The sequence below is a fragment of the Grampus griseus genome (genome assembly GCF_964374135.1).
Source record: "Grampus griseus genome assembly, chromosome: 19".
Lineage (NCBI taxonomy): Eukaryota > Metazoa > Chordata > Mammalia > Artiodactyla > Delphinidae > Grampus > Grampus griseus.
The window spans coordinates 45,773,396-45,801,218 of record NC_139013.1 but is presented as its reverse complement, the minus strand read 5'-3'; the positions used below and the strand labels follow the sequence as shown (position 1 = coordinate 45,801,218).

General features: G+C 38.8%; 1 protein-coding gene across 2 annotated transcripts in view; it reads left to right on the top strand.

Moving 5' to 3' along the window:
- GLG1 (golgi glycoprotein 1) overlaps nt 1-27,823 on the top strand; it is a gene marked incomplete at its 5' end in the record, with an annotated part of 148,516 nt that overhangs the window by 67,670 nt on the left and 53,023 nt on the right. For both annotated transcript variants that reach the window (XM_082676241.1, XM_082676240.1), the window contains one exon: nt 15,167-15,199. In XM_082676241.1, coding sequence (XP_082532367.1) covers nt 15,167-15,199 — 33 coding nt within the window. The remainder of the gene's footprint in view (nt 1-15,166; nt 15,200-27,823) is intronic.

Here is a 27,823-nt window from a genome sequence, read left to right as displayed (position 1 = left end):
TACTTGAGAGCCAGCATCTGTAACTCTGTTTCATACCTTTTCTTTTTATTTCGCACTGAACCTGTACGTAAATCCTTTCTGAAAAGATGGATGAATGTTAAAGAATCATACAAAAGCAAAACTCTTTAGTGAATCAGAGCACAGTTGGAGGGCATGAAGCTTATGTTTATCACTGTTCTTTTGGAAAAACAATACTTAGCAGCTATCCTGGGTACAAATAAAAATTAATTCTGGGGGACTTCCCTGGTGGTGCAGTGGTTAAGAATCCGCCTGCCAATGTAGGGGACATGGATTCAAGGCCTGGTCTGGGAAGATCCCACATGCTGCGGAGCAACTAAGCCCGTGCACCACAACTACTGAGCCTATGCTCTAGAGCCCATGAGCCACAGCTACTGAAGCCTGCGCGCCTAGAGCCCATGCTCCGCAACAAGAGAAGCCACCGCAATAAGCCTCTGCACCAGAATGAAGAGTAGCCCCCGCTTGCCGCAACTAGAGAAAGCCCGCACGCAGCAATGAAGACCCAATGCAGCCAAAAATAAATAAATAAATAAATTTATTAAAAAATTAATTCTGACTCAGCCAGAATAAGGCACTAAAGGAACTTAGTTATGAATCTGACTGAGGGTTAATATTCAGTTTACACTTGCTCAGGGGAAGTTTACCCAGACTAAACGACTGAGTTTATCTAATCATTACCAACTATATTATTTTCAGTGTGCTTTTTTGGTGGGCAAGAGTGAAGTGGTTTCGGCCAAGTTAACAAATGAATTGCTTATATGATTGGAAGTTTACGGGGTTTTTAATGTAACTCCCAGAAGAAGAATTTACTTACTACTGTAGCAGAATGTTTCTAATCAGAAGGAGGCGTCGCGCTGTGGCTCAGCCTTCAGATTTTTGCAAGGCCGTGGAAGCACCAATGCTACTGATTTCTTGTTTTGTTGTTTTTTTGTTTTCTCTTAGTGATTAATAAACAGAGTCTCTTGTCACTTAATTTAGTATCAGGTGTGATCTGGTGGGTAGTTCAACTTCAGTGGATGTGACTACAGAATGTTTCATATTTTAGACACAGTCTAATTCCCAAGATTTCTGTTTCAGAAACTGGGACAACTTCCAAGTTAGTTTTGTGAATCCTTTAATTTCTCCTGCCAGACTCATTAACTCAGCCCGTTCGCCTTTGGGGAAATCGTAGTTCCAGACTTCTACTCTTTGTAAAAATCATCGTCTTAAGTGAATGTGATGGTTGAATTAATTGAGAACATCGAGACTCAAGCTTTTCAGCAGTATATTCTGAAACCTGTTTGTTGTGACTTTGACCAGCATAGAATGATTAAGATGAAGTAGTAGGAAACCATAATCATAATACAAAAATTACCTGCATTACAAGGTGTGGAATTCAACAAATACTCTATTTTTGTGTTCCACATCTCAGCTTTTATAGACTCAGAAAGCTGGAAAGAATCTCGACCATCTTAGACCCGTATTTCTTTTTTTTTTTTTTAAACCATAGTGTGCATTTATTTTAAAAAATCCAAATATAAGTGGACTCATATAGTTCAAACTCATGTTGTTCAAGGGTCAACTGTACTTCAGTGCATTGTTGGCTTTGATTATTATTCTGAAGACTGCCATAGTATTGTCTTGAAGACTGTCCAGTGTTCTTTTTTTTTTTTTGCCGTATGCGGGCCTCTCACTGTTGTGGCCTCTTCCGTTGCGGAGCACAGGCTCCGGACGCACAGGCTCAGCGGTCATGGCTCACGGGCCCAGCTGCTCCGCGGCGTGTGGGATCTTCCCAGACCAGGGCACGAACCTGTGTCCCCTGCATCAGCAGGCGGACTCTCAACCACTGCGCCACCAGGGTAAGCCCTGTCCAGTGTTCTTTTGTTTTTAACTTTTTATTTTATATTGGAGTATAGTTGATTAACAATGTTATGTTAATTTTAGGTGTACAGCAAAGTGATTCAGTTATACATATACATGTATCTGTGCTTTTTCAAAGTCTTTTCCCATTTATGTTGTTACGTAATATTGAGCAGAGTTCCCTGTGCTATACAAGAGGTCCTTGTTAGTTATCCATTTTTTTAGTTTTATTTTTACTTATTTATTTATGTATTTATTTATGGCTGGGATGGGTCTTTGTTGCTGCATGCGGGCTTTCTCTAGTTGCAGTAAGCGGGGGCTACTCTTCCTTGTGTGCGGGCTTCTCATTGCGGTGGTTTCTCTTGTTGCGGAGCACGGGCTCTAGGTGTCCAGGCTTCGGTAGTTGTAGCACACGGGCTTCAGTAGTTGTGGCTTGCGGGTTCTAGAACACACGCTCAGGAGTTGTGGCGCACGGGCTTAGTTGCTCTGTGACATGTGGGATCTTCCTGGACCAGGGCTCGAACCTGTGTCCCCTGCATTAGCAGGTGGATTGTTAACCACTGCACCACCAGGGAAGTCCCTGGTTACCCATTTTAAATATAGCAGTGTGTACATGTCAATCCCAAACTCCCTAACTATCCCTCTCCCTATCCCCCCCGGTAACCATAAATTTGTTCTCTAAGTTTGTGAGTCTGTATCTGTTTTGTATCTCTGTTTTGTGTCTTTTTTTTTAGATTATGCATATAAGCAATATCATGCTATATCTGTCTTTCTGACTTACTTATGGATCTTTTTGAGATTATGATGACAGCTGTGGATTCTCTTCTCAGGAAAATATACTTGCACACAGAAGTTTGTATTCAGTTTCAGGACACTCTCACTCCTAAGTCTGTCATGGATCCTAGGTGGTGAAATCCCTGTTATAGTCCAAAGCCTGTCCTTGGGGGTCTAGAGAAGTGACCCATCTAAAATCACAGAGCTTCTAGGGACTTCTCTGGTGGTCCAGTGGTAAAGAATCCACCTTCCAATGCAGGGGATGCGGGTTCAATCCCTGGTCAGGGAACTAAAATCCCACATACCATGGGGCAACTAAGCCTGTGCACCGCAACTACTGAGCCTGCGTGCCTCAACTAGACAGCCCACGTGCCGCAAACTACAGATTCCACGCACCCTGGAGCCTGCGTGCCACAACTAGAGAGAGAAAACCCTCAAGCCACGACTAGGGAGAAGCCCATGTGCCGCAACTAAGACCCGACACAGCCAAAAAAAATAAAGGAGAAAATAAATAAATAAAATAATAAATAAATATTAAAAATAAATAAAATCACAGAGCTTCTATAGCTAAATACTTCTGCTAGTCTATTGTTCTTTCTCCACAGTTCTATCCCTTAAAGCCCATACTGAGTTTACAGAACTAGAGGAAGGGCTTAGGGGTATTAAGCCTTAAAATCAACTGTTTCAGCTTAATTTACCCAGTTAGGAGATTAAAGTACAATAATACCCCAAACATTTAAGTCATTGATTTAGAAAAGCCAAATGAACTAAGCAAAGTTTTTTTTTATAATCTGTTGTGGTTATTCAAAGAGCTGAACCAGATCCCTAGTTGATCTAATTACCAGTTTCTTACCCAAGCTGCGGGCATCTGAATTCATTAAACAAATCAGTCTAGAGCACTGGTTCTGTTTATTCATCCTGTCTACCTTTCTTTGGTTTTGGGGGGGTTGGTTGCTTTGTTTGTTTGTTTGTTTTTAACATGTATATTGGAGTATAATTGCTTTACAGTGTGGGTTAGTTTCTGCTGTGTAACAATCATCTATATGTATGCATATATTCCCATATCCCCTCCATCTTGCATCTCCCTCCCACCCTCCCTATCCCACCCCTCTAGGTGGTCACAAAGCACTGAGCTGATCTTCCTGTGCTATGCGGCTGCTTCCCACTAGCTCTCTATTTTACATTTGGTAGTGTATATATGTCATTGCTACTCGTCCCAGCTTACCCTTCCCCCTCCCTGTGTCCTCAAGTCCATTCTCTATGTCTGTGTCTTTGTTCCTGTCCTGTCCCTAGGTTCGTCAGAACCAATTTTTTTTTTTGAGATTCCATAAATATGTGTTAGCAACGCTATTTGTTTTTCTCTTTCTGACTTACTTCACTCTGTATGACAGACTCTAGGTTCATCCACCTCACTACAAATAACTCAATTTTGTTTCTTTTTATGGCTGAGTAATATTCCATTGTATATATGTGCCACATCTTCTTTATCCATTCATATGTCAGTGGACACTTAGGTTGCTTCCATGTCCTGGCTATTGTAAATAGTGCTGCAGTGAACATTGAGGTACATGATTCTTTTTGAATTATCGTTTTCTCAGGGTATATGCCCAGTAGTGGGTTTGCTGGGTCATATGGTAGTTCTAGTTTTAGTTTTTTAAGGAACCTCCATACTGTTTTCCATAGTGGCTGTATCAATTTACATTCCCACCAACAGTGCAAGAGGGTTCCCTTTTCTCCACACCCTCTCCAGCATTTATTGTTTGTAGATTTTTTGATGATGGCCATTCTGACTGGTGTGAGGTGATACCTCATTGTACTTTTGATTTGCATTTCTGTAATAATTAGTGATATTGAGCATCTTTTTCTGTGTTTGTTGGCCATCTATCTGTATGTCTTCTTTGGAGAAATGTCTATTTCGGTCTTCTGCCCATTTTTGGATTGGGTTGTTTGTTTTTTTGATATTGAGCCGCATGAGCTGCTTGTATATTTTGGAGATTAATCCTTTGTCAGTTGCTTCATTTGCAAATATTTTCTCCCATTCTGAGGGTTGTCTTTTGGTCTTCTTTATGGTTTCCTTTGCTGTGCAAAAGCTTTTAAGTTTCATTAGGTCCCATTTGTTTATTTTTGTTTTTATTTCCATTTCTCTAGGAGGTGAGTCAAAAAGGATCTTGTTGTGATTTATGTCATAGAGTGTTCTGCCTAAGTTTTCTTCTAAGAATTTTATAGTGTCTGGCCTTACATTTAGGTCTTTAATCTATTTTGAGTTTCTTTTTGTGTATGGTGTTAAGAAGTGTTCTAATTTCATTCTTTTACATGTAGCTGTCCAGTTTTCCCACAACCACTTATTGAAGAAGCTGTCTTTTCTCCATTGTATACTCTTGCCTTCTTTATCAAAGATAAGGTGACTATATGTGTGTGGGTTTATCTCTGGGCTTTCTATCCTGTTCCATTGATCTATATTTCTGTTTTTTGTGCCAGTACCATATTGTCTTGATTACTGTAGCTTTGTAGTATAGTCTGAAGTCAGGGAGCCTGATTCCTCCAGCTCCATTTTTCTTTCTCAAGATTGCTTTGGTTGTTCGGGGTCTTTTGTGTTTCCATACAAATTGTGCAATTTTTTGTTCTAGGTCTGTGAAAAATGCCATTGGTAGTTTGATAGGGATTGCATTGAATCTGTAGATTACTTTGGGCAGTATAGTCATTTTCAAAATGTTGATTCTTCCAGTCCAAGAACATGGTATATCTCTCTATCTGTGTGTATCATCTTTAATTTCTTTCATCAGTGTCTTATAGTTTTCTTCATACAGGTCTTTTGTCTCCTTAGGTAGGTTTATTCCTAGGTATTTTATTCTTTTTGTTGCAATGGTAAATGGGAGTGTTTCCTTAATTTCTCTTTCAGATTTTTCATCATTAGTGTATAGGAATGCAAGCAATTTCTGTGCATTAATTTTGTATCCTGCTACTTTACTGAATTCATTAATTAGCTCTAGAAGTTTTCTGATAGAGTCTTTAGGATTCTCTATGTATAGTATCATGTCATCTGCAAACAGAGACAGCTTTACTTCTTCTTTTCTGATTTAGATTCCTTTTATTTCTTTTTCTTCTCTGATTGCTGTGGCTAAAACTTCCAAAACTATGTTGAATAATAGTGGTGAGAGTGGGCAACCGTGTCTTGTTCCTGATCTTAGTGGAAATGATTTCAGTTTTTCACCATTAAAAATGATGTTGGCTGTGGGTTTGTCATATGGCATTTATTATGTTGAGGTAAGTTCCCTCTATGCCTACTTTCTGGAGGGTTTTTATCATAAATGGGTGTTGAATTTTGTCAAAAGCTTTTTCTGCATCTATTAAGATGATCATATGGTTTTTATTCTTCAATTTGTTAATATGGTGTATCACATTGATTGATTTGCTTATATTGAAGAATCCTTGCATTCCTGGGATAAACCCCACTTGATCATGGTGTATGATCCTTTTTTTTTTTAAGTTTTTTTTTAATTTATTTTTTAATATTTATTTATTTTTGTCTGTGTTGGGTCTTTGTTGCTGTGCACAGGCTCTCTCTAGTTGCTGTGAGCGGGGGCTACTCTTTGTTGCAGTGCATGTGCCTCTCACTACAGTGGCTTTTTCTGTTGCAGAGCATGGGCTCCAGGTGTGCGGGCCTCAGCAGCCGTGGCACATGGGCTCAGCACTTGTGGCTCCTGGGCTCCAGAGCACAAGCCCAGTAGTTGTGGCACATGGGCCAGTTGCTTCATGGCATGTGGGATCCTCCCGAGCCAGGGATTGAACCCGTGTCCCCTGCATTGGCAGGCAGATTCCTAACCATTGAGCCACCAGGGAAGTCCCTGTATGATCCTTTTAATGTACTGTTGGATTCTGTTTGCTAGTATTTTGTTGAGGATTTTTACATCTATGTTTATCAGAGATACTGGCCTGTAGTTTTCTTTTTTTGTGACATCTTTGGTTTTGGTATCAGGGTGATGGTGGCCTCAAAGAATGAGTTTGGGAGTGTTCCTCCCTCTGCTATATTTTGGAAGAGTTTGAGAAGGATAGGTGTTAGCTCTTCTCTATATGTTTGATAGAATTTGCCTGTGAAGCCATCTGGCCCTGGGCTTTTGCTTGGTGGAAGATTTTTAATCACAGTTTCAATTTCGGTCCTTGTGATTGGTCTGTTTATATTTTCTATTTCTTCCTGTTTCAGTGTCGGAAGGTTGTGCTTTTCTAAGAATTTGTCCATTTCTTCCAGGTTGTCCATTTTATTGGCATATAGTTGCTTGTAGTAATCTCTCAGGATCCTTTGTATTTCTGCAGTGTCAGTTGTTACTTCTCCTTTTTCATTTCTAATTCTGTTGATTTGAGTCTTCCTTTTTTCTTGAAGAGTCTGGCTAATGGTTTATCAATTTTGTTTATCTTCTCAAAGAACCAGGTTTTAGTTTCATTGATCTTTGCTGTTGTTTCCTTTTATTTCTGAACTGATCTTTATGATTTCTTTCCTTCTGCTAACTTTGGGGTTTTTTTATTGTTGTTGTTGTTCTTTCTCTAATTGCTTTAGGTGTAAGGTTAGGTTGTTTATTTGAGATTCTTCTTGTTTCTTGAGGTAGGATTGTATTGCTATAAACTTGCCTCTTAGAACTGCTTTTGCTGCATCCCATAGGTTTTGGGTCATCGTGTTTTCATTGTCATTTGTTTCTAGGTATTTTTTGATTTCCTCTTTGGTTTCTTCAGTGATCTCTTGGTTATTAAGTAGTGTATTCTTTAGCCTCCATGTGTTTGTATTTTTTACAGTTTTTTCCTGTAATTCATATCTAGTCTCATAGTTTTGTGGTCAGAAGAGATACTTGATACGATTTCAGTTTTCTTAAATTTACCAAGGCTTGATTTGTGACCCAAGATATGGTCTATCCTGGAGAATGTTCCATGAGCACTTGAGAAGAAAGTGTATTCTGTTGTTTTTGGATGGAATGTACTATAAATATCAATTAAGTCCATCTTGTTTAATGTGTCATTTAAAGCTTGTGTTTCCTTATTTATTTTCATTTTGGATGATCTGTCCATTGGTGAAAGTGGGGTGTCCCCACTTAAAGTCCCCTACTATTATTTTGTTACTGTCCATTTCCCCTTTTATGGCTGTTATTAGCATTTGCCTTATGTATTGAGGTGCTCCTATGTTGGGTGCATAAATATTTACAGTTGTTATATCTTCTTGTTGGATTGATCCCTTGATCATTATGTAGTGTCCTTTTTTGTCTCTTGTAATAGTCTTTATTTTAAAGTCTATTTTGTCAGATATGAGTATTGCTACTCCAGCTTTCTTTTGATTTCCATTTGCATGGAAACTTTTTCCATCCCCTCACTTTCAGTCTGTATGTGTCCCTGGGTCTGAAGTGGTGTCTTGTAGACAGCATATGTATGGGTCTTGTTTTTGTATCCATTCAGCCAGTCTGTGTCTTTTGGTTGGAGCATTTAATCCGTTTACATTTAAGGTAATTATTAATATGTATGTTCCTATTACCATTTTCTTAATTGTTTTTGGTTGGTTGTTGTAGGTCTTTTCATTCTCTTGTGTTTCCTGCCTAGAGAAGTTCCTTTAGCATTTGTTGTAAAGCTGGTTTGGTGGTGCTGAATTCTCTTAGCTTTTGCTTGTCTGTAAAGGTTTTAATTTCTCTGTCAAATCTGAATGAGATCCTTGCTGGGTAGAGTAATCATGGTTGTAGGTTTTTCCCATTCATCACTTTAAATATGTCCTGCCACTCCCTTCTGGCTTGCAGAGTTTCTGCTAAAAAAATCAGCTGTTAACCTTATGGGGATTCCCTTGTATGTTATTTGTTGCTTTTCCCTTGCTGCTTTTAATATTTTTTCTTTGTATTTAATTTTTAAAATAAGTTTATCTTATTTATTTATTTTTGGCTGCATTGGGTCTTCGTTGCTGCACACGGGCTTTCTCTAGTTGCGGTGAGCGGGGGCTACTCTTCGTTGCACTGTGCAGCCTTCTCATTGTAGTGGCCTCTCTTGCTGCCGAGCTCGGGCTCTAGGCACGCGGGCTTCAGTAGTTGTGGCCCGTGGGCTCTAGAGCACAGGCTCGGTAGTTGTGGCGTATGGGCTTAGTTGCTTCGCGTCATGTGGGATCTTCCCAGACCAGGGCTTGAACCCGTGTCCCCTGCATTGGCAGGCAGATTCTTAACCACTGAGCCACCAGGGAAGCCTGTTGTATTTAATTTTTGACAGTTTGATTAATATGTATCTCTGTGTGTTTCTCTTTGGGTTTATCCTGTATGGTAGTCCCTATGCTTCCTGGACTTGATTCACTATTTCCTTTCCCATGTTCAGGATGTTTTCAGCTATAATCTCTTCAAATACTTTCTCAGACCCCTTCTTTTTCTTGTCTTCTCCTGGGACCCCTATAATTCGAATGTTGGTGCGTTTAATGTTGTCCCAGAGGTCTCTGAGATTGTCCTCAACTCTTTTCATTCTTTTTTCTTTATTTTGTTCCCTGGCAGTTATTTCCACCATTTTATCTTCCAGCTCACTTATCTGTCCTTCTGCCTCAGTTATTCTGCTATTGATTCCTTCTAGAGTATTTTTGATTTCAGTAACTGTGTTGTTCATCACTGTTTGTTTGCTCTTTAGTTCTTCTAGATCCTTGTTAAATTTTTCTTGTATTTTCTCCATTCTGTTTCCAAGATTTTGGATCATCTTTACTATCATTAGTCTGCATTCTTTTTCAGGTAGATTACCTTGTTCGTCTTCATTTATTTGGTCTTGTAGGTTTTTACCTTGCTCCTTCGTCTGTAACATATTTTTTTTGTCATTTCTTTTTTCTTGTTTGTTTGATGGGTGGTACTATAGTCCTGTCTTACTGGTTGTTTGGCCTGAGACATCTAGCACTCCAGTTTGCAGGCAGTTAGATAGAGCTGGATCTTGGTGCTGAGATGAGGACCTCCGGGAAGCCTCACTCCAGTTGATATTCCCTGGGGTCTGAGGTTCTCTATTAGTCTAGTAGTTTGGACTCGGAGCTCCCACCACAGGAGCTCATACACAACCTCCGGCCTGGGAACCAAGATCCTGCAAGTTTCGTGGCGTGGTGAAAGAAAAAAAAAAAACGAAGAAAGAAAGAAAAAAAAGAGCTGTACAATATCAAAGAATAAGAAACAAAATAAAATTAGAAGGATAAAAAATATATTAGGAAAAATAAAACTATAATTGAAACAACTGCAGTAAGGTAAAATAAAACCACAGCAGGAAAAAGAAAAGAAAGAGGGGGGAGGGCAACAAGCCAAAAGGAGAGATCACTAACAAAGTATAAAAAATAAAATAAAATTAGAAAAATAAAAGATTTATTAGGAAAAATAAAAATATAAAAGAATCAACAACAATGAATCAACAAGGTAAAACAGAACCCCAATCTAAAAGAGGAAAAAAGAAAAGGAAAAAAATAAAGAAAAAAGCCTTGGCTATGGGGGTGGAGTTTAGGAGCAGGTGGAACTTAGGCAGGGGTGGGGTTTTGGGTGGGGCGGGGCCTAGGCAGGTGTCGGGGCGGGGGGGGGGCATGTTTGAGCATGAAGTGGGGCCTAGGCGGGCACGTTGCAGCGTGGGGTGGGGCCTCTGCTTAGGACCTGGAGAAGGGGAGAGGCAGCACATCCAAAGGAGGGCCTCTGGAGTGTGGGGTTCCAGAGTTTGGAGGTAGGGCCCTGAGTGAGGGTGTGTGGGTGGGGTTTAGGTCCAGCTCATTGGACGGGGTCTCCCAGTGTAGAGGTGGGGCCCGGGGTGGGGGTGTAGGGGCGGGGATTGGGCTCTGTGCACAGGAGGGAGGCTCTGAGGACAGAGGACTAGGCCCGGGAGCCCAACAGTCTTCCCGGTGCCTAAGTGGACAGGGGACGCACTGGCCACGTTCCCTTCTGTTTCTCTGCGCCCCTCCCCCACCTTCTCTCCCAGGTTCTCGCCCCCTAACGGGGGTGGGTACCGCTTGGTGTAGGAGCTCCTCACCTCCCCCAGCCGCCCCTCAGGGGTGCCGGTCCTGGAGGTCTGGCCTTTACTTTTACTCCGCCTTGCCTTCCTCCTACTCCCTCAGGACCTGCACAGCTGGAGGGGGCCTCTGTGGGCAGAGGATCAGGCCTGGGTCTTCAGCAGTCTCCCAGGGGCCCACGTGGGCATGGTAAACCTGGCCATGCTCCCTTTTGATCCTCTGCCGTCCCAATGGTTCCCCAATTTCCCCTTTCGGGCGTGGGATACCTTCCCCTCCCACAGCCACCCCTCAGGGGCGCCAGTCCCATCCCGCCTCCACTTCTCCTCCCCCTTCACTACCCCCACACCCCACGTCCTACCCAGTCACTAGGGGCTCCTCCTGTCCCCTTAGGTGTCCGTGGTCCCCCACCAGTGCCTGGTAGGTGCCCTAGTTGTGAGGAGACGTGAATTCTGCGTCCTCCTAGTACACCATTCTTGATTTTGCCCCTGTTTTTTTTTTTTTTGCGGTACACAGGCCTCTCACTGCTGTGGCCTCCCCCGTTGCGGAGCACAGGCTCCGGACGCGCAGGCCCAGCGGCCATGGCCCATGGGCCCAGCCACTCCGCGTCACGTGGGATCCTCCCAGACCAGGGCACGAACCCACGGCCCCTGCATCAGCAGGCGGACTCTCAACCACTGGGCCACCAGGGAAGCCCTCATCAGATTCTTTATTGGAGTCAGGCAGGTGTCTCCAAGTACTTAGGGCTTGTCTCTCCTACAGTGCTATTGCTGCATCATTCATTCAGCATTAACTGAGTTCCTTCTCTATTTTAGTCACTGCTGTGTTTGGTTGGGGGGATGCTTCACATTTTCTTCTTTTTTCTCTTTCCTCTATTCATAATCATTTCTTTTTTGATATTAATATAGGTAACTTCAGCAGTCTCTTTTCCAAAATTTGATCATTAATTTAACAAAGTTATTTGTGAGGCTTTTCATAAAATATTCTCCTCCCAGTTTTCTGTTGTTAAGAAGACAATTATTTTAATTCCAAAGAGGAAACACTTGATGTAAGAGTCTTTTCAAAGTCCAGATTTCTATCTCCAGAGTAATAGAGAGCAGCTAATAATGTGGCAAAGCTTAGCTTCTAATTTACTGCTTCCACAGCTAGGAACCTTTGCTTTGCCTCTGATTTGAAGGGGTAGGGATGGGGGTAGGACTCCTAAACTGGTGAGAAGAAAGGTTTCAACTCTCAGTTTTCTATCTTGATCATGTTCTTATCATTTGAAAAAATTACTAAGCATACTCTAGTAGATATATATTCATAAAATATTAATTATTCTAACATATATTGTAAAAACATTAAAGTATAAATTAAAGCATGAGCTTTTCAAAAAAGAGAGGTCCATTATTTTCTTCCTGAGTCCCAGGGGATCATCTAACTTGCATCCCCTTTGGAAATCATTCTTCTGTCTAAACCTTCAGGCCTAGCTCAAGTCCCTGCTCTTGCTTACTTGCTTGATTTCACCATTTTATTTCTATAACTGGATTGTAAACTACCTGAGGTTAGGGACAATTTGTGTCTTACCTTTCTTCTGTATCCCACAACAATGCCTAGCACAGTTTTGGGTAGTTCATAATTATTCAGTTTTTACTTGTTGATTGATTTCTTGGGATCATTTCAGAGTATTATTTCACTGATTGTTAATAAAAGGAAAAAATCCTCAGCCTTTTTTCACCTTAGTAATTCTGGTGTTAGTCCTCATACTATTCTTATTCTAAGATTAAAGATCATCAAGCCTATCTGCATTTACAGATTTGCAGAAATAGATAACGTCTGATGAGGTGACTTGATTGGGACCTCATGGCCATGGTGTAGGCTCAGAACCAGACCTGTGTCAGCACCCATGTTTGTTTCTGTTCCTTGAAATTTCTGTCTTTTAGTTTCTTATCAAATGGCTGAGTGCCAAACCATAGCATTTTCTCTTTATACTTTCTCTGAAGTTAGTTTGTGCTGGCATTATTCATGTTCCCCCTGTTTGGGTATACTACTTTATATTTTATATTCTGCAAGCCTCTTTTCTGTTCCTCTGAACCACTACTTTGTCCTTTGATTCTAAAGGCTCTTTTAAATTTATAAGAGTAATTATTCATAATTACACTGAGAAATTCTTTATAGCTGTTCAGTTCAGTGAGTCTCAGTGGCTTAACATCATAACCTTGTTCTCATGGCACTCCTATATTGTCTTCTCTCTGTGGGTAGAAAAACTAAATCTAGAAAGGAAAAAAATAAGCCAGTTTATTGTCAATTGCAAATTGATACAGCGAGAGAGATGAAAACCAAACACTGACCTCCACATTTGCAGTTCACTTATGTCTCTGTGGACTGTGTCATTCCTTCATAGAAGGTGTAGTATTCTGTACTTACTAATATAATTCACTAAATTAAACCATTGCAGTTACCAATTACAACTTAAAGGTTTTGAGATTTTTCTTATTTCATTTGCCTGATGGGCTTATTAGTCATTTTTTTCATTACAAACACCCTCAAAATTTCAAGGGCTTATAATGACAAATATTTATTCTTCTTGCTCATGGCTGCGCACGTCAGTTGGGGTGGCTGTGCGCTGGGCTGCGGGTTAGGTTTAGGTCTGCTCTACGTCTCTCCTTTTCCTTGTACTAGCAGTTCTCTGTACGTGTTGTTCGCATCGGGAATGTCAGGAGTGCGAGAGTACAAGCCAAACCACCCAAGCACATTTAAAGCCTCTTCTCATATTATGCCTGCTAAAATCCCATTGGCCAAAGCAAGTCAGTGGCCTAACCTAACATCAGTGGAGCAGGGTATATACTCATTCCACAGCAGGAGACTATGCAGAGTTACAGGGCGAAGGATCTGGATATCAAATCGTATTAAAGAAAAGTAGAAAACTGGGGGAAATAATCCATTCTATCACTGTAGGAAAGTAAGACGTTAAAACACTCATTAATTTGCTGATTTAAGTCCTATGGACTGAAAACATGGCAATGCTTTTTTTCCATGGGTAACTTAAATCTTCTTTGACTACTTTACTTTGAAGATTCTCCAATGCTCTGAATTTCTTTCAAGAATGCCCCTTTAATCCAAAGTTATCATTTAATAGAAATGAACACAAGTAGAAATGCTAATGGTATTAATTGCCGTCTGTGCTTTGAGAAAGAGCTAGAATTACTGATTGGAAAAAATTGAAAGGATAGATTAAAAGGGGATAAGGTAGAAAACTGCTTGTACAAAATAAAGTATTCTTGCAAATAAACTGTTAAGGGCTATAAGTTAAGCACTTGGAATTTCAGTGAAGGGAACAGAGTTAAGCTAGATTAACTCATAGTATGGAGGCTGACTTCTGAGATTTAGGAAGACACTTCAGAAAGACATTAAAATATCTATTCTTACTTAGACAAGGAAGGAGAAAGTTCAGAAGTGGTGTGTTATAATCTCACGATGGCCTAGCAATCTAATTAAAGTCAATTTTAATATAATATTTTATAAGAAAGTACAAAAATGAGTTTGTACATTAGAATTAATGCCTGCTAAATAATGTAGTGGAATGAATAGTTCCCTGGAGTCCTTTTTCTTCCTAAAGTGTTGCTAGGTGTGTCTGCTTAATTTGTTAATATTTACTGTTTTCTGTATTGCCTTATTTCTATCCTTGAATAGGGAGAATTTCTATCCTTGAATAGGGAGAATCTTTTTATTTTGAAAGTGGCATCTTTTAACAGCCTATGTCAGGAATATTTCATAGAGGGGACGCAATTTACTTTGTTTGAGCAGGTTGGAGTACTACGGAATCTCAAAGGAAATAGTGCTTTATTATGGCGTACATTATGACAATTGTATCTCCTTTAACGGTATGAACAAGGAAATTAAAGGAGAAGTGTATGGCAAAGGTATTCAATATAAGGCCTAACCTAGTCTACTTTTTTGTCACAGAATTGAAAGTTCATTTTATCTCTGTTATATGTACCTGGCTTTATGAGCAAATGTATTCATGGGAATATATAAATAATTTCTGTTTTTTGAAACTTTGTATTTTTAATCATAGACCTGCAAGATTATAGACTCATAAGAAGTTACAAACATAGACGTAGAGGTCCCACGTACCCACCACCTCACTTCCCCTAATGGTGACATGTGAGACTAATTTTTAAGTCATTGTCAGACCTTTTTTGCCCTCTTTAATAAGCCTTCTTTTTTCCAGATATCTAACTTTCTTTAAAGCGAGGGCACCTGTATTGTGCCTGATCCTCTTCAGCTTTCAGAATTATGAAGTATTATGTAAGGATCCTTCTGTCACTCTTGCTTTATGTCTTTAGTACATCCTTCTCCATTTTCCCGATTTCCAGATTGTACCATTGACTGGGAAGGGACTGTGTCTCATCCTTTTCTGGTATATTTCTCCTCAGCAATCTAAAAGATGTATAAGCCCCATTTTACTCCTCATATTGAAGTATTATATTCAGTTGAATATTCAGATTTCTTGTTTTGAGTTTATTTTGGTGGTGTTTGAAAACTTGAGAGGATATTTTTTTTAACATCATCTCTTCTTTTTTTTCCTTTTAGCCTGAAAATGAAATTTCTTCAGACTGCAATCATGTAAGTATGGATTTTCCATAATTCACCTTACGTGCTTTATATATATGATGATAGATATCGGGATGCTTTTCCTGTTGTTCTGGGAAGCATAATGTTTTCTTAAATTCACTTAATCTTAACAAGAGGGTGATTAACCTCATTTATGGTAAATCTACACCTACTCACTCCTCTATTGTCGAAATCAGTAGGCTCTGCCAAATAATATTAATATACTTAAGTTTAAATTTTTCTTCAGTTACAGCTACCATATGAAATTGTTTCTTTGCATGTCAGGCTTACAATTGTAGAGTTTTGTATTTTAAAGTGGTTTCATTTAGTCATCATACAGTCATCTACTGTGTGCCAAACACTGTGGTAGAAATTAAAGACACACAAATAAGCATCTTGAAGATAGAGACATATATTAGAGTTAGCAGATAAGAACTCCAGAGATAACTACGATTAATACATTCAATGTCATATATATGTGTCGTATATATATTTGTAATACATTCAGTGTCTATATATCTCCCCATATTACATACAGTCTGACATTAAAAGGAGAGTGACGTGAAATCAAATCTGTGCAAAAAGTACCAGGTGCTTCGGCAGAAACTTGTGAGAGTACAATGGGGACACAAGAGTGAATTTTGCCCAGGTGGGTTGATGTCAGGAAACACTTAATAGTGGAGATTATACTTGAGTTGTGTCTCAAAAGAGGAGTAGTTATATATCTGAAATCACTCTGTGTCCACATTATTTGATAGTTTGAATGGGAGACTGCAAGAATAGAGAAGCAGGTTGGCTGCCTAAGTTGACTACTTATTCTACAGAAGGTCTAGATAGGTCAGAGATTTAAAGTAAAAATAAAACCACAGGAGTAGTAGAAGAAAACATGAACAGAGGGTAGGGTTTTTAAAACATGATACAACCTCAAAAAATATTTAAAGAAAAAAAAAGATTTATAAATCTGATTGCATTAAAACCTCAGAAAAGGGGACTTCCCTGGTGGTAAAGACTTCACCTTCCAATGCAGGGGGTGAAGGTTCAATCCCTGGTTGGGAGCTAAGATCCCACATGCCTTGTGGCCAAAAAACCAAAGCATAAAACATAAAACAGAGCAATATTGTAACAAATTCAATAACAACTTTAAAAATGGTCCACATCAAAGAAAAAAAAATCTTTAAAAAAAAAACTCAAAAAAGAGATTTGAGGGTTTTTTCCTCAAAAATATTATGTAAATTATGAAAAAATATTTGCAGTGCAGATGAAAAGGACTACATTCTTTAATAGAAAGTGCTGTTAATAAACATAGAAAACAGACATAAATAGACTATTCACAGGGAAAGAAAAAGATGTCCAGTAAACAACAAAAATTTCAATTCTTTCATAAAGTGTGAAAATTAAAAGAAAAGTGAGTGCACTGTTTTTATCTATCTGATTAACAAATATTAAAAATTTGATAAATATACAGTATTGACAAGCATATGAAGATTTAAGCATTCTCTAGCCCACCAGTCAATGGCTACCCATTGGCCAAATCCAGACCACTGCCTGTTTTTATGCATAAAGTTTTATTGGAACACAGCCACACTCATTCACTTACATACTGTAGCTGCTTACCATGTTATAATGGCAAGGTTGAGTAGTCACAACAGTGACTATAGTTTCCTGAAAGCCTAAAAAATTTACTTTCTGGCCCTTGTGGGAAAAGTTTGCTAAACTCTGCTCTAGCCTATGGATAGGAATATAAATAAGAAAAACTTCTTTATAAAGCAGTCAACTTAAAATGATATTTGTTATGGCATTATTATGGCATTATTTATTAAGCAAAAGATTAGGAAAAATCCTCAAAAATCTATTAATAGACTGAATCTGACAGAGAGGAAGCCCAGAAAGAAGCTCCAGAGGGGTGGAGAAAGAAGCTGATCTCCAAAGGATATTACACTGCTGAAAATGGGGACAAATAGTATACAGAAAACGGAAAGATTGATGTCCTAATAAAGAGAGATTAGGGCACAGACACAGGAGAATATGGACATCTACAAGTCAAGATGAGAGCCCGCAGAAGAAATTGGTACTACTGACACCTTGATCTCAGACTTCTACCCTCCAGATTTGTGAGCAAATAAATTTTTATTGTTTAAGCCACCCAGTTTATGGTATTTTGTTACAGCAGCCCTACCAAACTAATACACTTGGGTTGGGATGGAATGCATTATAATTTTTCCCATTAAAGTTTTTATTTTATTTTTATAAATTTATTTATTTATTTATTTTTGACTGTGTTGGGTCTTCATTGCTGCACGTGGGCTTTCTGTAGTTGCAGCAAGCAGGAGCTACTCTTCGTTGCGGCACGCGGGTTTCTCATTGCTGTGGCTTCTCTCGTTGCGGAGCACGGGCTCTACGTGTGTGGGCTTCAGTAGTTGTGGCACGCGGGCTCTAGAGCGCAGGCTCAGTAGTTGTGGCACACAGGCTTAGTTGGTCCGCGGCATGTGGGATCTTCCCTGACCAGGGCTCAAACCCGTGTCCCCTGCATTGGCAGACGGATTCTTAACCACTCTGCCACCAGGGAAGCCAAGTGAATTTAAAAGTAAAACTATTTAAAATAGCATATAAAGCATCAAATACATAAGAATAAATCTAACAAAAGTATGTAAGACATCTCTACAGATAACTATAAAATATTACTCAGAGAAATTTGAACACCTAAATAAATGAAGAGATATATTAATATATACTATGCTAGTGAGTTGGAAGACTCAATATTATAAAGACGTCAGCTCTTACCAAATTACAGATTCTGTACGATCCCATTTTTGTTGTTTCAAAAAATAGTAAGCTGATTCTAAAATTTACATGGGAACACAGTTTTGACCAATAATAGCCAAAAGTCTTGAAAAGAACCAAGCAGAGAGAATTTCACCACCTGATTGAAGACTTAAAGTAGCAGTAATTAAGGCAGTGTGGCAGAGGCACAGGGGTCAACAAGTAGACCAGTGAAACAGAATGAGTCCAAAAACAGACTCATATATAGATAGACACTCGAATAAAAAAATCTTAATCCTTACTGCACACCATTCACAGAAATCTATTCTAGATGCATTATAGATCTAAAGGTGAAAAGTATAATAATAAAACTTCTAGAAGATAACATAAGAGACTATGTGGGATAAGCAAAGATTTAATAAATGGGAAACAAAAAGCAGTAAGCAAAAGCAAAAGATTGATAAATCAGATTATATTAAAGTTTGTTTCATTAAATATAGTGTTAAGAGTGTGAAAAGACAAGCCATAGAGAAGGAAAAAATATTTTAATCCTTATCTGACAGTACGTGCAGAATATATGAAGAATTCATACAAAGCAATAAAGAAAAGACAATAGGGCTTCCCTGGTGGTGCAGTGGTTAAGAATCCGCCTGCCAGCGCAGGGGGACATGGGTTCGAGCCCTGGTCTGGGAAGATCCCGCATGCTGCAGAGCAGCGGGGCCTGTGTGCCACAACTGCTGAGCCTGCTTTCTAGAGCCCGTGAGCCACAACTACTGAGCCTGCAGGTCTGGAGCCCGTGCTCCATGGCAGGAGGGGCCACCGCGGTGAGAGGCCTGCGCACCCCAGTGAGGAGTGGCCCCTGCTCACCACAACTGGAGAAGGCCTGCATGCAGTAATGAAGACCCAACGCAGCCAAAAATACAAGATAATAAATAAAATAAATATTAAAAAGTCTTAACTATTAAAAAAAGAAAAGAATCCCCCTGCCAATGCAGGGGACACGGGTTTGAGCCCTGGTCTGGGAAGATCCCACATGCTGTGGAGCAACTAAGCCCATGCGCCACAACCACTGAGCCTGTGCTCTAGAGCCTGCGAGCCACAACTACTGAAGTCCATGCACCTAGAGCCCGTGCTCTGCAACAAGAGAAGCCACTGCCATGAGAAGACCGCACACCGCAACAAAGAGTAGCCTCTGCTCACCGCAACTAGAGAAAGCCCGTGCACAACAACAAAGACCCAACGCAGCCAAAAATAAAATAGATAAAATAAATTTTAAAAAAAAAGAAAGAAAAGACAACAGAATAGAAAAATGGAGAAGATAAATTTAATCAAGGAGGTGAAAGACGACGTGTATATTGAAAACTACAAGACAGTACTGAAAGAAATTGAAGAAGACATAAATAAATGAAAAGATATTCCATGCTCATGGGTTGGTGGAATTAGTATTGTTAAAATGTTCATACTACTCAAAGCAATATACAGATTCTGTGCAATTCCTATCAAAATTCCAATGACATTTTTCACAGAAATAGAACAAACAATCCTAAAATTTGTTTGGAACCGTAAAAGACCCCAGATAGCCAAAGCAATCGTGAGAAAGAAGAAGGAAGCTGAAGGCATCACACGCCCTGATTTCAAACTATATTACAAAGCTATAGTAATTAAAACAATATGGTATTGGCATAAAAATAGACACATAGATCGGTGGAACAGAATATAGATCCCAGAAAAAAACCCATGCGTATATGTCAGTTAGTTTACAACAAAGGAGCCAAGAATATGTAGTGGGGAAGAGAACAGTCTCTTCAGTAACTGGTATTGAGAAAAGTGGACCACTGCCTTACACCAGACACAGAAATTAACTCAAGACCTGAGACCATAAAACTCTTAGGGAAAAAAAGGTGGTAAGCTCTTTCATAGGTCTTGGTGATGGTTTTTTGAATGTGACACCAAAAGCAAAAATAAGGCGAGGCTATATCAGACTAAAAAGCTTCTGCACAGCAAAGGAAACAACCAAGAAAATTAAAAGGCAGCCTACTGAATGGGAGAAAATATTTGCAAATCAAATATCAGATAAGGGGCTAACATCCAAAATGTATAAAGAACTCATACAAACAAACAAAAAAACCCAATTAAAGAATGAATAGAAGATCTGTATAAACACTTTTCGAAAAAAGACATACAGATGACCAATAAGTACGTGAAAAGATAATCATCAGAGAAACCAAATCACGAGATGTCACCACAAACCCGTTAGAATGGCTGTCATCAAAAGGACTAGAAATAACAAGTATTGGTGAGGAGGTGGAGAAAAGGGAACCTTTGTGTACTATTGGTGGGAATGCAAATTGATACAGCCACTGCAGTGTGGAGTTTCCTCAAAAAGTTAAAAATAGAACTACCATATGATCCACTTCTGGGTATTTATCTGAAGATAATGAAAACACTAACTCAGAAAGATATGTGCACCCTCATGTTCATTGCAGCATTATTTACAATAGCCAAGATATGGAAACAATATAAGTGTTAAATGGTTAAGAAAATGTGTGTATACATATGCATACATACACACACACACAATGGAATATTATTCAGCCGTAAAAGGAAGGAAATCTTGCCACTTGAAACAACATGTATGGACCTCGACGGCATTATGCTATTGAAATAAGTCAGACAAAGACATATACTATACGATCTTTCTTTTATGTGGAATCTTAAAAACAAAACAAAAAAAACACCACGCTCATAGATACAGAGAACAGATTGGTGGCTGCCAGAGGTGGGAGAAATGGGTGAGCTGGTTTTTGTTGTTGTTGTTTTAGTTTAAATAAATTGAATTTTTAAAAAATAGAAATTGTTCCTTAAGATACAATATAACTACTGGATGGACAAATTTAGGTTAAGCCCTTAATTAAAAACAAAAAGAAAGAAAGAAAGAAAAGAAAAATGGGTAAGATACTTGAACATCCATATCTTAAAGATGATACTTGAATGATCTACAAATAAATGGAAAGGTGCTCATCCTCGTTAATAATCAGGGAAATGGAAATTAAAACCTGAGTGAGATACTAGTATCTACATTCACCATTAGAACTGCTAAAATTCAAAAGACCGACAGTGTTAATACCAAGCATTACTGTGAATATAAAATAAGGGAGCTTTTGTGATCGTTTCGGCAGCACATATACTAGAATAACGGAGTTTTCAGATATTGATAGTGATAATGTAAATTAGTGTAACTACTTTGAAAGCTGTTGGGTATTACTTAGTAAAGCGGAACTTAGGCATAGTATATAATACAGCCTTTTCACTTCCAGGTACTTACCGCACAGAAATGCTTATGTATCTGTCTATACATGTAAGGAACATTTATAGCAGCTCATAATAGCCCTGTGAGTAAACAGTTAACAAAACCTTTCTTTCCCCTTCAGGAGAATTTCAATCCTGTTAACTATGTAGCTCAGTTCCCTGGTGACCTAGTAAGGGTGAAATACCAACTAAGGTTCAAGGCAGTATTACTTAAGATAAAAATGACCCTGATTGGTAAATTCTATATGGATTGGGGAGAACTATAAATGAATTATAAATACTCATTGGGGGTGCCATACTATAGGTTTCCCTGAATGTGGTGATTCTTGTACCTGGGTGTGTGTGTTCCTTGCAGGGATCCTGGAAACTATGCCCAGAGGGCTGTTTCAACAGATAATGGCTCGGATGGGGCTTGAGGTTTCTAAGCCAAAACTGCCTCTTCCAGTGCCTGTTGGGAGTGTTGTCTTCTCACACCTGAGCTGTCATTTGGAGAGAAGATACCGCCAGATGGCTACATAGACTGTTGCCATGACTCCCATTGGAGAGGAACAATTGATGCTGCCCTGCTGACTGACAGTTTGTGGTTCCTGTCTTTTATCCAGCACAGACCTTTCCACAAACTCCAGACTCCAAGTGCTGATTTCACGTTTCTACGCTGTCTCACAGTCATTTCTAGAACTGAACTCTTGATTTTCTACCTCTAAACCTCTCTTGTTACAGTCTTCCCAATCTCAGTTCTTCCCATTGCTCAAATCAAAAACCTTGAGTCCTCTTGTCCTCTTATATCCCACATTCAGTCTGTTAGCAGCCTTGCTGTCTGGCGCTCCTTTTGAAATGTGTCCTGAATCTGACCATTTTCACTGGTACCCCCTGGTTCAAGCCATCGTCAGTTCTCTTTTGTGCTTCTTTAATAGCCTCCTAAGCAGTCTCCCTTCTTCTGCCCTTGTCCCTCTACAGTCTATACTCCATGCTACAGCCTGAATGATTCCTCTAACAGTCAGGTCATATTACGTCTCTGCCCAAAACCCCAGAAGCTTTTTTCTCACTTATTAAACTCCCAGGTCCTTAACAGTGGCCTACAACACATGCAGAGAGTAGAGACCTGCTCCTTGGCCTCTTCTACCACTGTCCGCCTTGATAACTCTACTTAGGCCACAAGCAGCCTCCTCGCTATCCCTCAGATATTCACAGAATGTGCCTGACTTAGGTCTTTTGCATTTGCTGTTCATCATGGAACAGTCACCTTTTCAGGATGTTCATTTTCCTTGTCCCCCTCTATTAAAGCACCCCTCACTCGTCACTTCAATTCTTTTATACTAGCTTAATTTTCTTTATAGCATTCAATACCTGATCTATTTATTTGATCATTTGCATATTATCTTTCTCTCCTTCATACAGTGTAAACTACTTGAGGGCAGGGATTTTGCCCTTCTTTGCTCACATCTGTCTTGAGTGGTGCCTGGTATATATTAGCCACTCCAAAAAAAAAGAAAAAACTTGAATGAAAAATATGAGAAAATTTCCAAGAACTGAAGGATGAGTTTCTAGATTAAAAGTGCCCATGAGTGCCTCACACCATGGATGGAAAGATAACCCAAACCAATTTTAGGGTTCTGAAAAGAACCCTGGGAGTAAATAAAAGATCTCAAAAGCTTTCAGAGAAAAAAATAATAATTAAAGTACTGGGAGTTTGAGTAATATGATACTTCTCATTAGCATTACTGGAAACTAGAAGAGAGTAGACCAGTGCCTTTAAAATTCTGAGGAAAAATTATATTTAGTCAAGATAATACAAAATAGACATTTCATACATAAAATTTTTCAAGACATTTACTACCCATGCATGTTTTCTCATAAAGCTACTAGAGGATGTGCTTCACCAAAATGAGGGAATACAGCAAGACAGAGAAAACTAAAGAATCCAGTAATTAATGCATCAGCCTAAGAAAAAGCAAAGGAATTCCAAGGATGATGGTGAAGGATGACACCTGTGCAGAGGCTTAGATGGCAACCAGTCCTGACTGAAGCAGGAAGACGGAAGACTCCAGGAGGAATGTCTCACCTGAGAGATCACTTGAAGCATTTGAACATTTTGAGAGATTTGCTTTTCCAGTGAAGAGATGGGGGATTAATTAGTAATGGGTATATCGAAAATAGGCTTATGAAATAAATGACTGTTAACTATATGACAAACTAAAAATTGAAAGAAATATAATATTCTATATGGCTCATTATATATAGTATTTTTACATAATCAAGAACGTAAATACTGAGTATCTAATGACATTATGATTTAACTATATTGGGAGTATTGGGATCAGGAAGAGGGTGTAAGAGTTCATTCCTTACCTTCTATAGTATAAAGCTATTATACAGTATCTAAAACTAACAGGTCAGGCAATTTTAAGCAATTTAATAGCTTAAAAGTATGGAGGTAATTACCATAAGAAAAAGGTAAAATAATTGTCTCTGGGTAATGGGTAGGACTTTAGAAAGGGACTTTGTGGGGGACTGCTTGTTTGTTTAGATTGACTACCTTTGACTATTTAACTAAACAGACAGCTTTGATTTTAAAAATTTTAAGGATGAATGGAAGAGTAAGTAGATTAAATAAACTTAGACTATACTTTAAAGGAGCTTGACTGTGAAGGAAGAATTTTCCTTCATAAGTCAGACAGAGAAAGACAAATATCATATGCTATTGCTTATATGTGGAATCTTAAAAAAAAAAAGAGTACAAGTGAACTTACCTACAAGAAAGAAATAGAGTTACAGACGTAGAAAACAAACTTCTGGTTACCAGGGGGCACGGCAGGGGAGAGGGATAAATTGGAATATTGGGATTGACATATACACACTACTATATATAAAATAGATAACTATTAAGGACCTACTGTATAGCACTGGGAACTCTACTCAATTCTCTGTAATGGTCTATATGGGAAAAGAATCTAAAAAAGAGTAGATATATGTATATGTATAACAGATTCACTTTGCTCTGCACCTGAAACTAACACAATACTGTAAGTCAACTATACTCCAATAAAAATTAAAATTAAAAAAAAGAATTTTCCTTCACTCTCCATACCCAAATCTTGTCATTATTCTAAATAAATATCTCAAATATATCCCATCTTCTCCCATCCAAAAACTCTTGCCTTTTAACTGGCCTACTAACCCCCTCAGTGCAGCCCTTCTCTATACAACCAGAGTTCATCTTTTGAGTTCTCTGATTAAAATTATCCGTTAGCCTCTCATTTCCTTTAAGGTAAAATCCAGATTCTTTAATATCAGCTATAGTAGTGTGATCTAACACCCCTTCTCCCCTGATCGTTCATACCCTCAACTCCAGCCATTCTGAACTATGGGATTCCCAGAAGTTATCATTATTCTTTCTGTCCTTTCTACGCTTGCAGTCCTAGAACCCCAGTCTTCCTCAGTTCATCTGACAAAATTCCTTCTTACTCCTGGCCCAGTATAACTTGACCACTACCAGCCTCACCTATCCCTCCTCTACAATCACTGTGATATGTTCTTTCCTTGTGTTCCCATAATATCTTCTGCATGCTTCTGTTACCACATTTATCACACTGTGTTTTTATTGCTTATTTTCTTCCTAATCGAACTCTTCCATCTTTTGTTTCCTGTGGTTGAACTTCTTGAGTACTAAGACAGTGGCTTTTTTTATTTTTTCTTACTTCCACCTGTCTCAACTTTGTCGCCTAACACAATACTCAGATTATAGTAGTTAGTACATATTTGGGGGAGGGAGTTGGGTGCGTAGATGGATTCAAAGATGAGACTCTTAAATTTAAGGAAATTGAAGCTGAAATACATCATGCTAACCAGTAGTATTTATTGTCAAATTGCAGTTATTTTTCTTAGTTGATTATAGCCACTCAGAGGAAAGGACACTTATCAAATATGGTGTAAATAATCACCTCTCAGTAATCAAGTGTAATGTGTGTTTATCTGTTTTCTAGAGGAAAATGTACTTGTGGCAACCTATGTTGAATTCCCTTTTAACCTATATTCCTGAAAGAGAATAATAAAGCATTAATAAGTCATATTAAAAGTGAAAGACCAGAAAGTAGGTTAATGGTTGTAAAGGATGGAAGTAAGGAGGATGGCGAGTGATAGAACAGGCATGGGGTTTCTGCTGGGGTGATGAGAATGTTCTTGAATTAGAAAGTGGTGATGGTTATGCACCCTTGTGAATACGGTTGACCCTCGAACGACACAGGTTTGAACTGCACGGGTCCACTTATACATAGGTTTTTTTTCAGTAGTAAATACTGCAGTACTGCAGGAATCTGAGCATGGGGAACTGTGGATGCAGAGGGCCCCCTATAAATTATACTCAGATTTTCAGCTTCACAGAGGGTTGGTGCCCCTAATGTGGCCGTTGTTCAAATGTCAACCATATACTAAAAAAACACTGAATTGTACACTTTAAAATCGTGAATTTTATGGTATGTGAATTATAACTGAAAAAGTGAAAAAAGGACGAGGTAGAATATTTAGCATTAGACAATAGTATCATAGTTATCTGGGAGGAGTCCTGTTCGTAAGGAAATTTACACCTATTATCAGAACAAATAAGGTTCCAAATTAAAAGTTAAAGACATTCAAAAGATCTGAACGATTATCTGAATGGTTTTTGTCAGAAAATCTGTTTCTAGCCCAATCATAGGACATCTGAGTTTGTATTAGATAAAGTAAGGAAATACTCTGTGGTTTGTATTTATTTTTTTTGACATTTGTTGCTGTTCACTCCAACTCTAAGTACCAAACAACTTTTTTCTTTCTTGCATTTTCCCTTTTTTTCTTTCTTTCTCTTTCTTTCTTTTTTTTTTTTTACATGGAAGAAATGCCATTGGGTCACCTGCAAGTCACTCTATAAGGAGGACATTTTTAATCTGTCTTTGGTTTGATGTACATATATAATCAGAATGTGTTGCCTTAATTTTAAAATATAACATTTAATTACCATGTAGTACTGACTTAGATAGATGGTAATAGATAGATAAATAGTAAAATATATTTGTCCAGTTCTAACCACATCTTTTGAATCATGGGATCTACTTCTGAGGAGCCAGGAGGCCTAAGATGCCTTCAGTTAGAACTAAGCTTCTCCTATATCTATTCTCAGTTTGGCCTTATATGTCCTATTGGTTGAACTTATCATGGTATAGATTTGTTATTTTGTTGATCCATTCAACAGATATTTATCAATTCCTATGTGTTACATGCACTCTTCTAGGCACCGGGCATATAGTAGTAAACAAGGCAAAAGTCCCATCCTCTTAAAACTTTCATTATAGATAGTAGCCAGATTCTTAACCCTTTTTCTAAAAACTCACTTATTGATGATAGTTGGGCGATTAGAGTTTTTTACTGCTTTTCTTTGATTTTTGGTTTTGAGGAAGGAGAAGAAATCCTCCTCATCCTTTATATTTTATTTCTTCACAAAATCTTCCTCAGCACTCTTATGCGGAATTTACTGCCTGTTTTTGTGTTGTTCCTAATGCACTTTATATTAGCTTCTGTTCTACTTCTAAAAAGCAAATCCGGTCATGTCACTCCCTTATTTCCCTTTTAGTGACTCCCCATTACTCTTGGGTTAAAGTTCAGACATGACTTAACAAGGGCTTTATGATCTGGTCCTGGCCTGTGTCTCCACAGTCAATCCTCCATTGGACTTTCAGTTCGTCTAACATGCCCTGCTTCCCATTCCAATGAGCTTCCATGCATGCTGCTTTATTTACTTAAAACAGTCTTCTTACCCTTTTTAATATGGCTAACTGCTACTAATTTTTCAGATTTCATCGTAGATAGCACTTTCTCTGGTAAACCTTCCCTGACCAAACCCCCTACTGCAGTGTGGGGTACTCCTCCCCTGTACTGCTGTGGCACCTTGTGATGCCATTAACCAAATACACATTACCTGCTATTACCATAGCCACCACTGGACAGTGTTTGTCTTTCTCCTCCTGTTTTAACCCCCAGTTCCTAACACAGTACGTGCTCAAACATTTGCTTCTGTTTCCTGTAATAACCTATGAAGCCCTTGAGATTAGACTGTGTGTGGTACATCATAAGAAGTGCTAAGCAGATGTTTGAATGAATCCGTGAATGAGTGATTGTATTCTTTAGTCTTGGAGTGCAGCCATCTGAAAGAAAAGCTTATGAATTGCCCCTCCACCCCCCAAACCTCTTCATGTTCTACGTCATACAAAGCCCCTGCTCTGTCTCTCCATCCGAGCAGAGTTTAAGAGCTCATTTTTGCTACTTTTCAGGAATTGAATCATGTATTGAAATTTTTTAACTGAAGCTGCAAAAATAAAGTAATATTCAGCCCTCGCCCATGAATAGTAATGGATTTAGAGATTTCATAGCTTAAGACATGTTAAAACAGTTGTGTAAAATAGACCTTATCGTGTATATGTCAAGTTGAGGGTTTTAGAGGAATAAAGAAAGATGTGTCAGGAAACTAGACTCTGGACAACACTCCTTCATAAAAATGATGTGTGAAAAGCACTGTTGATTGTGAAATCTGCAACTAAA